At 47.2% G+C, this 17832-nt stretch overlaps 1 protein-coding gene and 1 non-coding gene across 3 annotated transcripts in view; both read left to right on the forward strand.

Annotated features, from left to right (window-relative positions):
• LOC149351401 (DNA-directed RNA polymerase III subunit RPC4-like) overlaps positions 1-7131 on the forward strand; it is a 50442-nt gene extending 43311 nt beyond the window's left edge. For both annotated transcript variants that reach the window (XM_089580714.1, XM_089580715.1), the window contains exon 9: positions 6790-7131. In XM_089580714.1, the coding sequence (XP_089436840.1) occupies positions 6790-7074 (285 nt within the window). In that variant the 3' untranslated portion in view covers positions 7075-7131. The remainder of the gene's footprint in view (positions 1-6789) is intronic.
• A 10407-nt stretch (positions 7132-17538) lies between these two features.
• Positions 17539-17612, forward strand: TRNAT-GGU (transfer RNA threonine (anticodon GGU)). The gene has a single exon. It is a non-coding gene; the product is annotated as a tRNA-Thr (tRNA).
• Positions 17613-17832: the final 220 nt, after the last annotated feature.

Here is a 17832-nt window from a genome sequence, read left to right on the forward strand (position 1 = left end):
GGTCTCTGATGTGAACGTAGGGCCAGTTGTTATTTATTTATTTATTTATTTTTTGCTGGTAGTCTTTGTACTTGTAGTGCTTGTTACTGTTGTGCAAGTGCTGGTGTTTTTTTGTACTAATCTGCAGTAATGGTGTGACAACTGAGAAAGGAAATGAGGCACGCAGTTTAACTGGTACAGATAAAAAATATTGACATCTGTGAAGAGCAAGGAAGAACGCAACTGGGGAGAGGTTAATAAAAACCAGAAACTTGCTCACACAAAATGCATTTTGATACCTTTTCTATACTTCTGACCGCTCAGAATCTGGTAAGTGTGTAAACACATGTGCACTTGCTTGCTCATGTAGATAGTGGTGGTGGAGTTTGTAACATAAGCCTGCGCTGTTTTTGAACCAACTGCATACAGATTGACTTGTTTTTGTGAGGAGAAAAAAAAATTTAGGTGCTTCATTGCTTAATTGTTTTTTTGCTGAAATGTCTGAACTGCCTGTTCAACATTTCTCTAATGGTTTTTGGATGTCCTTCTTGCTCTTTTTGTCTCCATGAACTGTTTACTCATAGAAACGTGTTTGAAAGCCAAAGGATTGAGTGAAGCAAAAGAATGGCTCGAATTGGGTCGTATTGATACATCGTAAAAATAGAAAAGTACTGTGTAATTTAACTAATATAGTAGAAGTACTCTCTGAGTACTGTACCATTCAGACTTTATAATCAGATACAGCTCAAGAACGAAGCGGCAGATGCCGCTCAAAAGAGGACCTGCAGGCAGTAGCCTGGACTGATTGTCATGATCATCGTCATCAGCCTGACTACATCCACTGCAGGGCAAAGGCTTCTCCCATGTCTCTGCAATTAACCCTGTCCTTTGCCAACTGCGGCCACCGTATCCCCGTATACTTCTTAATCTCATCCGCCCACCTGACTTTCTACTGCCCTCTGCTATGCTTGCCTACTCTTGGAATCCACTCCATTACCCTTAAGGACCAGCGGTTGTCCTGCCTTCGTAGGACGTGCCCTGCCGAAGCCCATTTCTTCCTCTTGATTTCGACTAGGGTGTCATTAACCTGTTTGTTCCCTCACCCACTCTGCCCGCTTCTCGTCTCATTACCGTTGAAACTATCATATTTCTTTCCATAGCTCACTGCCGTGTCCTTAACCTAAGCTGAACCCTTTTCATTAGCATCCACGTTTTTGCCCCATACGTGAGTAATGGTAAGATACAGCTGTTGTATGCTTTTCTCTTGAAGGATATTGGTAAACTGCCATTCATGATCTGAGAGAATCTGCCATATGTGCTCCACCCCATTCTTATCCTTCTAGTTGCTTCCCTCTTCATAGTCTGGATCAGCTGTCACTACCTGCCCTAAGTAAACGTATTTCCTTGCTGCTTCCAGCACCTCGCTACCATTTGCGAACTGCTGTTCCCTTGCTAGACTGTTGAACATTACTTTGGAACATTACGTGTGGAAGCTTTCCGCAATAAGCGCTGGATTATGAACTGGGTACTGTCAAACGAGGAATTCATAAAGAAATGTGACATGGGGAATTGTTTGTTGAACTTCAGGTCCTATTAGCACTGTTCCATGGCAGCTCTTCAAAGAATAAATTCGTTCAGTTGTCACAGCAGTTGCGCAGCGATATTCAGTGTAAACGAAATGCAAGATACAACGGCTAATGAACTCTCTCTGTGATCTCCTACAGGCTGACGAGGAACAAACATGTGAATTTCGGGAATATAAAAACTATAAAGAAGAAGTTCCACGATGAAGTAGAGAAGAGGTACTGGGGCACGCTGGTTCGCGGCTGAGGGCACAGATTCAAGTGTGAGGCTCAACCGTCTGAGGTCTTAGGTGCCTTCGAGCGGGAACAAGCGGCACGCAACATTATCAGCGAAGTTTGCCAATCTGGGAGCATCGCTAATGCAAAGTAGTTGTTGAGGGTTTCTGCGGTTACTAAGTAGACCTTTTCAAACTTCGAGATAAACCAGATTCTTTATGTGCAGAAATTATTGCCTACCTTCCAAAAGTACCCCCACAAATTCGGGGCGTTATTAAGGTCCCAATTAGCTCTGAAGAGATCCAACCTGCAGTCAAACAATGCTCAAGAAACAAAGGTCCAGGGCCACATGATATCATTTGCGAGTTTTATCAGGATTTTATCGACCTTACTCCAATCCTGGAGACAGTGTTCGACAATGTATGGAGTAGGAAACTCCTCCCACCTTCAGTGCGATGCAGCAACCTCGTCCTTATACCGAAGAAGCCCGGCTCATAATTGGTCGTCAATGCGCTGATTTCTGATCAATCAGTTGACTGTCTACCGACTAAGATCCTTGCCCACTGGCTCGAGACATCCTCAACGGTGTGGTGGGTGATCACCAAACTTGCGGCTTCAAAAGCCGCTCTGTCAACACAGACAGACCTGCATCGAATGATGACCATCTGCGAGGTGACTGAATTCTGAACCAGCCCTCTTGTCGTTCTCCAGCAAAAAAGCTTTCGATCAGGTATATCACAGTTATCTCTTCGAACTCCTCTGGCGTTGTGAGATTGGCGATTGTATTATTGCATGGCTAAATATTTACTGTGCAGAAACGGCAACTTGCAACCTTTTTGACTGGGAGCCTGGCGGGACTGTAAATGTTCCAAGATAGGTGCTGCAGGGCTGCCTCATGTCACTCATGTTTTTTCCACTCTTATGTGAAGCCGCTATGCTGTATGGTCCTCGCACCTGCAGCTGTCTAGGGTGTAGTGCTAAGCACAAAAGAACTTCGGGTACAGTCATATGCCGTCGATGTTGCATTCATATGAACTGTAGCCTGTCATCTGGAAGAGGTGATACGTATACGGCTGGCCCATTATTTCAGTCGGTTCTCTGTGGCCAAGCGGAACCTAGCAAAATTAAAGGGTGCTTGACTTGGCGATTGGCTCCAGAAGCTTCCTTACATCCTTGAGGTTCAGTGGAGTGATAGAGTTGACCTCAGTGTCAGCCTTGATCTGGACAAGCTATCGCTGGAACCAAAAGGTAGCATCAGTGAGAAAGAAAAAAATCTAGCCGTGAAGGGTGCGCCACATAGCCCGCTTCACAAGAGCTTATATATTTGAAACATATATCTACTCTGGTGTGCTGTACTCTGCTTGGATGACAACTATCAACCAGAAGTCTGTCCAGACCATTAAATGTGGGCTGTGTTACGAGCCATTACGTCACTCCAGTATTTTGGAGCCTCCAGGCAGGTGGACTTGGCCTTGTGCATTTGGAACTGAAACTTTCGGTGCAGCGGTTTCTACACATCTGTGACTAATGGGACAGGTTCTGTCTGGCAGCTATACAAGTGCCACGGTTCCACCCACTTGGCACAGTGGTTGGTCACGATAAGGCCGCTTCTGCCGTGGCACCATCACCACCACTTACTACAAAGAAGTCGAGCATGCAGTGTAATGGCTACAAGTTTTCATGGGGATATCTTTGTGCAGTGAAACCTGAGAACCTGTACTGGGATCGCTTGACAAAAGTCTTTCCACCTACGCTTTACCGGGTTCCACCTGGGAGGAGTGGACGCGACCTTGCTCTAAGACGTGACCAGATGCCCCCAGTGCCCACTGGCTTCGAAACTTTTTCTTCCACTTTCACTCGGGAATTTTACCATTGCGGGCGCAGTGGAAGGAGCAGGGATTCTTGCTACCATAGGGCGCCAACTGCCTCTTGTGCAGAAAGCGGGAACCAGCAGAACACGTTTTTCTGGCCTGCAATACAGCGTCGATATTCTGCGATGAACTTCAAAGCCTTTTCTATGCAAGTTGGGACGTCACACGGGCCACCCTCCAGCTCTGAGATGTGCTTTCGGCGTCGTATTGAGGGACTGCGTCCTGGTACTGCATCCTGGTACTGCGGCTCCACTCCCTCTGGAGGGCACGGACTGATGTAATCGAGTGCGTGTGCAACCCAAGCCAGCAATATGGCGCAATACCTCTGGCGTGATGGTGGCAGCACATGATGTTGCATATCGAATGCAAAGCAGCACTTTTTTGTGTGCGCGTGCGTGCGTGCACGTGCGCGCGCACTTTTCGGTTGGCACTTTTATTTGAAGTTGGAGGACTGATGGAGTATTGTTATCCGATTCCAAGGAACGTGTTACTTTAATCTTTGTCTTGCTATGCATTTGTAGGCCCTCTTGTGTTTTTCATTCCTGCAATTGTAAACAATTGTTTTTGTTGGTAAAAAAGATCTTCCGTGGCGTGGTGAAAAGATAACGGGTTGATAATTCAGGGATGGGTGTTTGAATCCCCCCAGCGGGCGACACATTGTTCATTTGTATGCACGTCTAGGTTATTTTTTTTATTATTTAAAATCTTAGTACAAGGCTATACGCAGGCCACTCTGCTGTTGACTCCAGCTGCTTCCGGACCATACTGTAGGGCTCATTTGAGGCCGTTGCCTCTGCGTAGTTGAATGAGATGATGAGGACAGTTCTCATTATCTGGAGTTTTGGAGCGCGAACACCGTTACAGAAGGGTCAAGGCATATAGCCCAGGAACTCCAGTCACACAGTGGCGTGAGAATTTTTGATGGAGGCTGCACAGGATTTTAATCCAGTTCTAGCCCTCCATTCACCCTTCCAAATTGCAACCTGTGGGTAGGGCATACAAAAAAGCTGACACATCATGACTGGCATCTATCTTTTTCCTGCTCTGCTCTCCAGTGTCTGTAGCATACTGGCTAGCACGTCTGGTTCCCAACCAATCGGCCGTGGGGTCGATCGCCAGCTGCCGCATGCTCTTTTCTATTCCTTTTTTCTGGATCCAATCTGAGTTGCGCTTGCCATAGATAGCGCCATGGGCTTTGTCAGCCGACGAGCTGCGAAGTATTGTCAACCGTGCACCGGGACTGGTGCTGGCGTTGCTCCAGTCTCTCCTGGCATCTCGCACTGATCTTCGTCCTAAACGTATTTTTCTCTCTCTCTCTTTCTGGTTCCTCATTGGTCAACCCCAACCCAAAGAAAATAGTGACTGTGCACAAATGTCCACTACAATGGACTCCACAAGATCACCCTCGCCTCTTGCCTGATTGCGCCAGCAACAAGCACCACGATTACCATCACAATGTCTTTAAAGGGGGGAGCGACGTGGCAGTTCAGACTATTTTTGTCATTTATGCATGAAATGCACCCAAATTTGGCACAAATATGGAACTCTTTATGCAGATTTCAGAACTGCATTTTATTTTAGGCTAGAGGTTATGGTTGCTGTGTAATTACAATTAGCACCTTCATAAGCTCATCCCCAGGCCGATAAATATTTAAGAAGGAAGCGCACAAGTTTGTGTGTGTGTGTGTGTGTGTGTGTGTGTGCGCGCGCGCATGCGTGCATGTGTGTTTGTGCGTGTGTGTGTCAGCGTGTTTACAAAGCCCTATTCTGTGCAATGAAGCTATTAGTTATTTTTTTAGGTGCCCAGGTCTTACGAAAATAAATGGTAAACTCTAGCATGCGTATTTCACATGAGAACTTTTCTTACAAAAATAAGAAAAGCGCGTTGTCGTGTTGTCTCTTTCTTGTCCCGTCCTTTGAGCTGTTTCTTTAAATGTCTAGTACAAAAATAAATTTAGAAAACTACTGCACGTATACATAAAAAGTTTGACACCTTTATTGCACTCCTGGATGTCGCGGAACACATTCTCAACAAACAGAATCTACTTTCATTCGTTACGAAATACCAAAGGGATGGGCGATAGAAACTGCAGGAAAACTGGTTTATGGTTTATGGAGTTTAGCGTCCCAAAGCGACCAAGGCTATGAGGGATGCTGTAGTGGAGGACTCTGGAAAATTTCTAACTCCTGGTGTTCTTTAACCTGCACTGACGTAGTACGGTACACGGGCCTCTAGCATTTCGCCTCCATTGAAATGCGACTGCCGCGGCCGGGATCGAACCGCGTCTTTCGGGTGAGCAGGAAACGTGAAAGCTGGGTAAACCATCCTTAAAGTTTATCTCCTCGTTTGCCTTGTTTATCGCTTCATTTGCTTTTGTTCAGAGAAATGCTGCATCGCAACCAGTGGGAGCTCTGATCTCTCATTTCCACTCCGATACTGGGATAGTGATGCTCAGTCGTCAGAAAGCCGCCAATCCCTGATGCGCCGAGACTACCAGAAGCGTGATTCGCTTACAGTTCTCAATGGCCACAAATAAAAATGCCATTTATATTGAGCATGAGGAGCTTACCAGCTTGTTCCCTACGCCTTTCTAGTGCTTCCAGTGGCGATTGATGACCACCCTGTCGTATACTGCACTTCTCGTAAATACTTTAGCTGACAATCGGCGAGGAATGTACACTTTTGCCATTTGAAGATTTTTTTTTTTTACATTCTTCAAATCAGTACAAATTTTCTGCTTATTTAATGGCTTGTGATAGTGCTTAGTGCCTTGGCTGAAGCTGTATAGTATAGGTACTTTCAATTAGACATAGCTGATAATTAGTTAAAGACTTGGTACATAGTTTTTATTTTTGAACATTGTACACCCCCGAGCCGCTATGTGTCGAGCCACTTTCTTGCGTGTATTTTTAGTTTTGGAAGGGTCACAATGGAAGATTACGATGTAGTCTACTTCTGTGTAGATTATGGTTTAGATTTGAGTGATGACACATTTAATCTTCTTATTGGTACTATTGATTGCGCGAGCAGAGTCTATATAGAGGGATGGACGGTTATGATGGCAAAGTTTTTTACTTTGGTTAGTTTCAAGTGCTGTGAGAGAAAACTTACGTTATCCCTGTTATTGTTCTGCATGCAGGAAGAGCAGCAAGTGCATGGCGGCCAGACCAAGCTGAAGGATTTCCCTGAAGGATACATCGGCAAGCTTCAAGTGATGAAATCTGGCCGTGTGCGACTGGTACTCGGTTCTGTGGCCCTCACTGTGGACATGGGCACCAATACGACTTTCCACCAAGAACTCATGTCCTTGAGGGTGACAGAAGGAGGGGCTGACATTTCCATTCTTGGACAAATTATGCATAAGTTAATCTGCCTGCCTGATGTGGAACAGCTTCTAAAAGCAGCAGACTCCCAAGATTCCTGAAGGTGGCTTTTCTTTCGCAAGGCATTGTACAGCTGTACATAAATTGATTGTGCTTTACTTGGTTTGTTTTCCCCCTCTCACTTCTCGTGACAGAGGTAAAGGCTGCCTCATTGTCTCTGGTGGCGTGTGGACAGAAGTCTAGGGATAGTCTCTGGAGGGCAATGGTGTCTCGTTTTTAAAAGTATGGACAGACAGTTTACATACAGCTCTCCAGATTTGACTGGAGTGCGAGCGGTGCACTTTGAAATGCACCGAGTATCCAAATTAGAACCGTATCTTTTGGGCTTACGGTACAACTCTCGTATCTCTGTAGCTTGTATGCAGCACATATATGGTAACAGCTGTGTGCTAGTGTTTTCTGTAAGGCGTAACAAATGTGGCCAGATGTCACCTTTGCTGTACATAGTCTACGACAGCCGCTAAAGAAGGAAGATGCAGGGTAGAATGTGGCTCATTAATGCACACCAGTGTGAATCCAAACTCAGCAGAAGGAGGGGCCCATTCGTTCCGATTTCCGGGCCTAGCGTGGAGGGGGTATTCTGACAAACTGAATTGGCTGGCAGCCGACTCAACTATCCATTATACAAACGGATTTTTTTCCTCACATCAGTAATAAGAGGCGGACGAACGAAAATAAATTCAATGATTTGATGTGGCAATCCTGGTCACATCTGTGTGGCGTTACTTATCGATCGTCTGCTGTAGCTTAATGAGAGCAAAGATTCAGGTTTACAGGTGGCACTTGAAGTAAAACCGCGGTGGCGTCGTCGCCCACAGCTGTAGACAGTGTTCTTGTCTGCTACGAGTTCTATTTTTGGGGCAGCGTCTCACCTGGCGGCCCGGGAAGTGCCAAGCGCTGGCACGGCTCATGCCACGTGGCACCAGGCGCCAAAACAAAATGGCTCTCGCAAGCACAATGCCAAAAGAAAGACGAAATGGCGCTGCACAGTGCCCTGCGGTGGGCTGCACGTCTGGAACATTGTGCTCTCACAACTCGTGGCGCTGCACCTCCTGAGCAGTACTTGTCTGTATATATCCGTCAGCACGCAATGGCAGTGTTACTGCAATCAATTGGTAGTGAGGCACGCTGGGAACTGGTCGTGGTGTAGTGGCACCTGCTTTTTCAATGTGGAAACACTTGTTTTCAATGATGCGTGCAGCAGAAGACTGCCAATGGTAATCGTTTGCCCAGTGCCTTGTAGGCATAGATGGCAGCGATTTTCCTCAAAAAATCATGACCCTTGCTGGCTGCACCATTGAGGGGGGTAAATTTGGTAGGCATTCCAGGAACTGGTTATTATTGGTACATAATATTTGCCATGAAATTTAACTGCAAAGTGGCAGAACCGTGGAGGGAGCGTCCGGCGGTAACCTTGAAGCCTATTCATAAAAGAGTCTGTCCCCCCTCATTATTGCACCACACAATAGCATGCGATGATATCTAACACTGCTGCGCGGGCGCATGCGCGGACCAGCTCGGCAAACTGACTGTAGATCAACCGCCTTGCTGTAGAGGCCCGCCCCATGGGCCGTGCGTACTAAAAGACAGCAACACCAAAACATTAGGGACTGATTCGGAGAGCGCAAAACGGGGGAGTGAGCGGCGTCATGAACACTTGGCATGTGAAGGCTGGCCCCTCCTGGGTTTTTTTTTTTTTCCTGCTTGGGTAGAGCGACCATGAAGGATGAACTAGTTGAGTTGCGTTTCTGGAGTCAACACTAATGATCATGGGAAAATGTTGTGCTACCGCTACTTCCGGTTACATTCTCTTCCTGCTCTCTTGCTTCATCGCAATGTTGACATCTCTAATTCTGCTAAACTATTTGTGCTCCAACATGGCTGATTCTACTGCATCATACAATATAGTTTATTCGCTAGTTTTCCATCTGCTGGTCAGACTAAGCACATGACGCTTGTTGGCTGATTTGGCAGTTGGTGGATACTATACCATCAGCTACAAAGTCTGAATGATTACGCAAGCATTGACAAGATAACAGGATCTGTCCTGCCTGACAAAAAAAAAAAAAACGAGAAAAGACCAACGCGATGTCGACTTGTGTTTCGTGACGTGCTCTCGCACGAAATGCGAGCTGCAGTGGAACCAAAATAAAAGTGGGACCAGGCTTCCTATAAGCACACCATGCAGTGTGTTGAGGCGCGTGATGCGCGTAGTGGCATGAATGGGTCGTGTGCAATCTCACTAGCAGCCTTTAGACGCTGTAAGAAAATGCATCTGTAGTCTGATCAATTGTGCAGGTTTTGTAGCACATCACGGTGCAGCAAAAAAACAAAAATGATTGTTGCGCTCAAACGAGCCTGGAACAGGCGCACGCTTAACTTTCAGGATTGTCTTTCTGCGCTTCCGTCACACACATAGGCAGCATGCGCAGGTCTTGCCATGATGCAGTGCAGTCAGTGCTGCCGCAACACAAATAAGCAAATAACAGATGTCGGCGTGTATGGTGACTGCTATGAACTGGCAAACATAGGAAGAAAATTGGAACCGGAAGTAGCTATCAGACTATTTTCCCAGGATTCTTTGCACTTATAGGAAACGCACCTTACCCAATCATCTATTCTGAATGACGAGGGACGGGATGGCTTTGACTGTAACTGTACTCATCTCAAGTCATATGCAGCGCTGTCAAAGCTGTGGTGATCTGAGCCAATTAAAACGGCGTGCGCTCAAAAACGTGTTCCTCCCTGCCCTGCACCCCATGTCTAGTGGCTTCATCACTTGGAAGGAAAGAGCACCAGTGCGCAGGAGACTCTGTGGATGCCATATTTACGAATGGTATGGTTTAGTTTGCTTTATGATGTCCAACGTCCCAAAGCAACTCAGGCTGTGAGGGACACCGTAGGGGACACCGGAAAAGTTGGATCACCTGAGATTCTTTGAAGCGTCTCTGAAAAGGGTGTTCGAGGTTGCCTATAATACGCTTGCATTACGTATAGTACAGGCCACCGAGTGTTCATGCCGCGTACTGGATCTCAAAAGCGAACCGACCATTTACAATTTAATTTTAAAAATTCGCGGCGACCTGCAGTGCGGAGCTTTCGCCCGAATCCGCGCGCAACGCGTAATGCCGCGCTCTTTGCGTCACCAGCGAATGGCTGCCATTGGTTCGCTGTGACGCCTCTTTTTGACGTCACGCAGCTCCCATGGCCGCGGCCGCAAGCTCCGCCCGCTCCCGCGCGCGTCGGCAGCCAGCGGAGGGACCGAGTGGGTGGGGCCGGCGGAGGCGCCGACACGTCAGCGTGCAAAAAGTGACGAGAGAGAAAAGCGCGAAGACGCGTAAATTCATATTTTTACTGCAGATACTCAGCTTCCACAAAACGCATTAAAGAAAATTCTTGCTGGAGGATATTTGTGAAGCGGCGTCCTTTGACATCCTAGGCATACCACAATTTGATTGGGAGGCCCTTCAGAGCCCCTTTAACGTGCACTGACATCGCACAGTATACTGGCCTCTAAAATTTCGCCTCCATTGAAATGCGACCGCCGCGGTGTGGATCGAACCCGCGTCTTTCGGGCCAGCAACCGAACACCATATAACCACTGAGCCACTGCCGCGGCTGTTTTACGAATAGCGGCGCACCACTTCGTACAGGCCTCCGCAGAGCTGTGTTCGTGCGGACTTTCTCTGCTAATTTAACCAATAAATGAAACGCTCGCTGTACTTTTAAAATACCATTCTGAGGTATCTTTTCAAGTTTTCAGTTACTTCAATAATTGTTTCAAATATATATTCACAACACTGTTCAAATTTTAGGGACTATTTTTTGTTTTACTTGGCCCTGATGGGAAGAGGGAGCTCTACCTTTTACAGTGCTAACAGCGACTTGTGATCTGAAGTGGCTGAAGAAGCGTTGGGGCATTTTTCCTCCATGCGTTGGGGCATGACGTCACGGTGGTGCGATGGCGTTGGCGTGAGAAGCGACTTTCGTTGTGTAGGCAAAAGGCTGAGCCGCTGTTCAGAAGAAAGGAAGCGCCATAATTTCCACAGGTTTATATCCGTCGGATAGGGGCGAATGCGACGGGCAGCGGCCGTGGAGCGGAGCAATTTCGGCGACGGATCGGCTTAAATTCGCGTCTAGCATTGCATTTCTGCATCGAGATCGGATCATTTAGTTCGCGTCTTAATCCGCATGGTTACCTTCGGTCGCGCGGGCGAACAGTACAAGAATCAATGGCTGCAACCCGTTCGCGTCCTGTCGTGCTCTTAGCATGAGCAATTTAGACACGATATTCCGTGCGCGTGCGATCGTAAGATGAACGTAGGAGAGCCGTTTTCCGATGCCAGTCACCCCGACTACGTGCCGAGCATTTTCTTGGCGCAAAAAAAGGACAGAACAGCGGCTGCCAGTCGTCATCAGCGAGCTACGAAGCGCGACGTTTCTGTATTCTCAGTTTAACGTGCTTCTACAAGTGTCATTTCAACACCGGTCCTAGAGAACGATCAGTCGACGCTAGGGCCTCGACAGAGTTAAGCAGTGTTATTTCCCAGATTACCTGAATTTTACCATTGCAGGTCGGTCAGAACCTGGCGAGCACAGGAAATAGCACACCAAAAGCCAACCTGATCGAGCAGAAGGCGCTCACTTGAATGCAAATTTAAAATAAGAAGCAGAAAATTATTTAGCTGAGAAGAGTTTGAAGGTTTATTAAAACGAAATACGAATGAGTTATAAGTTTCATAAAAAAGTTAGTACAGTAGGAGGTCCCAAAGTGAAAACTGTCTGGGGGACCTCCCATCAGGAATACATAAGAAGAGTGCACAAGTTTGGCAGAGGAGCTGGAACAAAAGTATACAATGAAGTTAAAACATATTAGTGTAATTTGCGGCAATGAATAAGTTATACAATAGTTAGCGGGCATAATTTAACAAAAAAGGCGTTCTCGCAACGCCTTGCGAAAGAACCTTCTCCTCTGGAGACGGCGGCGGCGACCGCGCGGCAGCGGCGAGGGGTAAACAGGTGGCAAGGAGAAGTGGCGACGTAGCGCGCGCCGAGGGGTGGCTCACGCGGTGTTGACGAGCCTAGTGAAGCTTTTCGCTTCAAAAGAGCATTCTTGCGGACGTTACCTGTGGAGCGAGACTTCGAGTCATGCCGCAAATGTCGGCTTCATCAAGCAGAGTTAAGTTCGCTGCGCGCTCCAGAGCCGGATTAAGAAAAATGGAGGCCCTGGGCTAATGCGCATGTAGCCCCCTTTCCCTCTACTGACCCCCTTCCCCCTGCTTCACTACTGGAATTTATCCCATGTTTCACTGTAATTCCACCAAATTATACAAAAAGAACGAAGTGTGATCAATGGGATTCATGCAACAGTAACGCATTAGCATCAGTTTTACAGCGCACAAAACGCGACTCTAGGGACGCGCTACACATGTCCGTCTGTGGCCGAGCACCTGACGCCAAGGAAGAGTCACGTGGGCCGACCGACAGCTTGCGGGGCTGCATTGCAGCGCGCGCCGCCTCTTCTCTTCCACTGACGCTGTACACGAGCCGACAGACGGGTTTTCGTTCGCAGCATTGTTCTAATGCTAACGCATTAAAGAAAAGCAGGCTGAGCTAGCTTCCTACAGTTGAGCTGGGTACTCCAGCAGCGATTAGGAAATAGAAACACTCGTTAATTAGTGCCCCGAGAGGGTATTATTAAAAGTTATTAAAATTAATTTGATTACATGATGAACGTTTACTACTACCCTCGTGAGCACATCTGAATAGCAGAATTTAAATCCTGGTTCAGTGGTTATCATGCTCGGCGCTGAGCCGAGTACTTGGTTTCAAACCCAGCCACACGGCGGCCGCGTTTTGATCGAGGCGAAATGCAAAAAAGGTGCCCATGTGCTGTGCGATTTCAGAGCACGTTAGAGATCTGCAGGTGGTCGAAATTATTCCCGAGCCCTCCACAACAACTGCTCTTTCTCTCTTTTCATTCACACCTTCCTCCCCTCAACACGCGGTTGAGGTGTCCACCTAGAAGTGAGCTAGGCGGTTAATGGGTCTTTTATTTCCTCAAAAATTAAAATTCACCTGGCTCTAAAAAACCAATCCCGAGAAAAAAAGAACGGCCGCGGCGGTCGCATTTCACTGGAGGCGAAATGCTAGGAGGCCCGTGCACTATGCGATATCAGTGCACTTTAAAGAACCGAAGGTGGTCGAAATTATCCGGAGCCTTCCACTATGGCGTCCCGCATAGCCGGACTTGATTTCGGACGTCAAAGCCTATAAACCTAAAAATAAAGCGATAAACGAGTGTTTCGCTTTCCTAGTGGCCGCCGGAGCACAAAGTGAAACTGTGGGACTTCCAAGAAGCGAGCACAGCCTGATTTGTTTTTTTAGCTTGGTAAAACTAAAGAAGAAAACCCGGTGTTGAATAAAACAATTCTCACGACAAAATGTCATATCTGTGCGAAATTCGAACTCGAACAATCGACTCGTGTAACTGAGAGAAGCATTCTACAGCGCGCGTTTATTTTCTCAACAGTCTGTATATGATGCACAGGTAGACGCCGCTTCAAATTCCGCTGCGCATTTTGGTTTCGTTTTTGCCTACCCTGCTCTAATCATACTTGTGATGCTAAAGCGTTGCATTTACTTACATTTGTAAGCCATACAGAGGGCGCAAAACAAGTATTTTTTACATCTAGCACCGCACTGCATATTAACAAGGCGGCAGTCCAGCCTCGCCGCTCTGTAAAAACGGAGGTTATGCAGACGCTAGGACTCTCAAACACACTACACCTTCAACATTACACCTTCAGACGCCACTGGACGAGGGAATTCACAGAAAACCACGAAAACCTTTCCGCAGTCCGTAAGCAAACGCATATATCGCTTCGTAAGAAAGGGGGCCCCCTCCGGGGTGGCGGGGGATTCCTGTTTTATTGCGAAAGCAATACTACGCTCATGTGCCTTTATGTGCCACATTAGAAAATGTCTGACTTCGTATTAAAATTGTTATAATAATGAACTTTGAAATGTTGTCTCTCCTGCATCTAGAATGTACACTGAACATCTAATGTAATACGCTCATTGATGACTGACTGCACTATTGCAATACTAACTGCTTGTCTACCTACTTGATTTGTATTGCGTGTCCTCATGTATGAACATGTCAGCTTCGATTTTATATTTGTTTTTTTCTCCCTTGGTGTTTGTATCGCCACGCTGGCCTGCCTTGTTGTGGTCTCTTGGGCCCTGTCAAGCTGCCTCGAGCAGCTTTTTGCCCAAGAGTTCCTACCATGCATATGGTGAAATAAACGAATTGACTAGAATTGAATGAACGGCCTTTCGCGTAGCGGCGGCCGGTAGCCACGTTTGGCCTTTAGAATGACCTCTGACGTCATACCAGGGTGAGAGATGGGCTACCAAGTCGAGTCGTCGCGCAGCGGCGGCCGGTAGCCATGCGTGACATTTAGAATGACCTCTGGCGTCATGCCATGCCTAGTGACGTCATAGCGTGACGTCATACCAGGGTGAGAGATGGGCTACCAAGTCGAGTCGTCGCGCAGCGGCGGCCGGTAGCCACGCGTGACCTGTAGACGCGGCGCACTGCGTTCCTTCTGTTGGAGGCGCTGCGCTTTTGCTTTCGCAACCTACCAGGCTTAACCAAAGCTAAGCCCCCCCCCCCCCCCAGTTTTTGCAGCTCGACAAGCTCTCCCCAACTGATCCGGCTAAACGAAGTTACATAAGGTGGGGGCTCTCCTCGTTCTGGTTTTCTCGCTTCATACGTGTCGCTAAAAGTTCCATTGCCCGCGGTCCCATATACTAAGCAAGTTAGAATAAATGGGCCCCTTCTCCTGCTGTCGGAGGTGAGGCCCTGGGCTGCAGCCCCCTTAGACCCCCCACCCCCTTAACCCAGCGCTGGCGCGCTCGACAAAGTACTGAAGAACTGAAAGATCTCACGTGCCTTATTCAAAGTTGCTGTATGACGTAATTGCGTCTAGTAATTTCCACGTTCTCCGGGGTGTTGTGGCTCGGAGAAAACAAAGCACATCGCGAGGTTCGTAACGTGAAAAAGCTGCTTCTCGTCGTGCATCACGTCGTCTTGCACTAGTAATCGAGTATGTTGTGTCGGCCCAGAAATTGAGTATTGTAGACGATTAGTTTCTCCCTATAGCTCCTGCTTTAGCGCACTCTAAACAGAAAGGAGCAAAAAGGGAATATACGCTCTAGCGCACTCTCTCTGATAAAAGGGAGTGTGCTGAGGACAGCTTACTCCCTTTTTTGGGACGAAAGCACTACTCCAGACGTACCAACCCCGAGCAAGAATCTCGTCTTGTGCTCTCTTGTGCTCGGGAAAGTTCGGAGGAGCGGCGTGCCAGCTGTAGCCAATGGGAAGAGAAGATGACGATGCGAAGAATGAACACACGCTTTCACACGTCTACTCGGTTTAATTACGTTAAAACCCTACCATTTTTTTTACTCCCGTATAGGCGTATTCGTGTTTAGAGTGCGGGTTCATTTAATCAGTCAACGTAGTCGCTCGGCTTAACCCAGCTGTTACTTGCTGCGAACAAGTAGCGGAGAAGGAAGCCCATTTAGAGCTCCGCCTGGTAATTCCTTCTGGTGAGCAGGTTTAATAAGTGCAGGACTACTCTTTGGGCATCAAGAAAGATGTTTCTAACCGCCAGTGGTGCGTGAGCTTCGAAATATTCGCACACGCGAGTTGGTTTCGAAGGCAGCGTCGCTTGGCACAGTGTAGGCATGCCGACCGCAGCACCTTTGTTTACAAACATTGCGCTTCGTTGGTTTTGTATTTCCGTGGTTTGCATTCCCACGCCACCATGTTTTCCGGTTAATTCGCATTTCGCACCTCAATGTTTGCAAAAAGTGTTGCGGTGGGCACTCATAAGTTCCTTACATGCTGTGAATGCGAAAGCATCCTGTGACCTAAAGGCCTTTAAATGTATTTACGATAAAGGCATTTGACCTAAAGGCCTTTATCACCACTGGCATTATCGTTAATGACCCTCATCGTTATTTAGTAACGTCCTTTTTCATTCCAAGACTACCACCATAACTATCACTAACTATATACTGTCTCGTCTAAATATGTCTGCTTCATCGTCTATGATCTCCCATTACTGCCTTATGGTCTACTGCTGACATCATGCGAGACCATGGTAGGGTCATAGCGGTTTTTGGACCACTGCTTCTGGGCAACAACACCGGGTCTCGTTGCCGACAGGGCATACAACGCTTTCGCCATAAAACTCACCCTCTGGTCTTTATGTTTGCACATATACTTCAGTACATTCTGGTCTACAGTTTATGAATTTTATCCGAACTTTCCATTCAGAATGGTACTCTGGCGGTTACAAGGTTACAAAATTATATTTAAAGAAAAATTGCGAATTTACGGTTAATACTGTTAAGTTTGACTAATTGTTTAAAGGAATATAAAGGGGGAAAAAATTCGAGCTTGATGGCAACTGCCACCACCCCGTTCCAAAGAGGACGCTCCTATCTTCCATCCATACCGCGGTGCGTACGCATAGCAGGTGTCACGCAGTCGCCGCCCTAGAGCAACAGCCGCGAAAGGACTCAGTCGAAATTAAGAGCAGCATTTGAAGACCCCGCATATGGGTTTCACACCCCATAGATACGTCGGCACCACATGTAGGTCAGCACCTTCAATTTCCGATGGCAATTTGGCAAAGCTTCAGTGTCCCCTAGCTCCCCCCCCCCCCCACACACACACACACACACTTTCTTTTTCATGTAATATGGCTTTGTGTGTTCGAAAAATACATCATCTTGAAAATGCTTATTGTGCCGTTCGACCTTTTTGTGAGGCAGAAGTATTCGCTTTGAAATTATTCGAAGAAAATTACTATTCGCTTCCAACAAAAACACCGCTATAGTTTTTTGGTATAACTGATCGCATAGTAAGCGGACGTTTTATCCACAGGATTTAGGTTCTCCCGTACACGTGAAAGGCAGCGGCTTATTAATGCTTCACCTAACATTTGTTCTAAAACCAATGAATGTTTAAAAAATGGACGTCTACGGAAACGACGAAAATGTAGAGCCGTTTTGTGCGACACTAGATTTTTGAAGACTTCGGGATTTTTTGTGGGTTTCTCCCGAAATCGAAGGGCCCTATCTATATTGCATATGTGCACATTACCACGCCTCGGTCAGTCCGTCGATGGGCGCATCTGTTGTGTGAGATGAAGAAAAGAAATGTTGGACAGAAAAAGCGCAGAGGGTACGATAATGGCCTGATGAACAAGCGAGCTTTATGATGTTTAATCCTTGTGATCACGGCAAGAACCACTCCGAAGTCACGCCAGTGCCAGATGGTTCGGGTGCCCTGGTCCTTTTCTGCACCTCTTAGAAGCTCTCGGGAAAGTCTTACTTGGTCAAATGTTTAGGGGAATCCCCATTTGACCAACACTGTTCCCACTTCGAGTTATTGATCAATTCGCTCGCGCCCTACCATAAGCTTACCGTCCCGGTTAGCTCAGTTGGTAGAGCGACTGCTCCGGTGAAGCGGTGGTCCCGGGTTCGAACCCCGGACCAGGAGGAATTTTTCTTTAACTGCGAAGTTTCTGAGAAAGCTTTCCTTTGTAGCCGTGTGGCTGCGCTTGGGTGGATGTCAGTGAGTAAGTACTCCCTTATTAAAAGTCTTACTTACCTGCGTGAAACGTGAGGCCGCCGCTGAAGGAGTGCGCCGCCAATTTCAGTCCAGCCCCTAGTAATCAGGGCCCCGCATAAAAACCATGGCATCACGGAGGCGTCTATGC

Source organism: Amblyomma mixtum, chromosome 3 (assembly GCF_055824585.1).
Source record: "Amblyomma mixtum isolate Tamu chromosome 3, ASM5582458v1, whole genome shotgun sequence".
Taxonomy (NCBI): Eukaryota; Metazoa; Arthropoda; class Arachnida; order Ixodida; family Ixodidae; genus Amblyomma; species Amblyomma mixtum.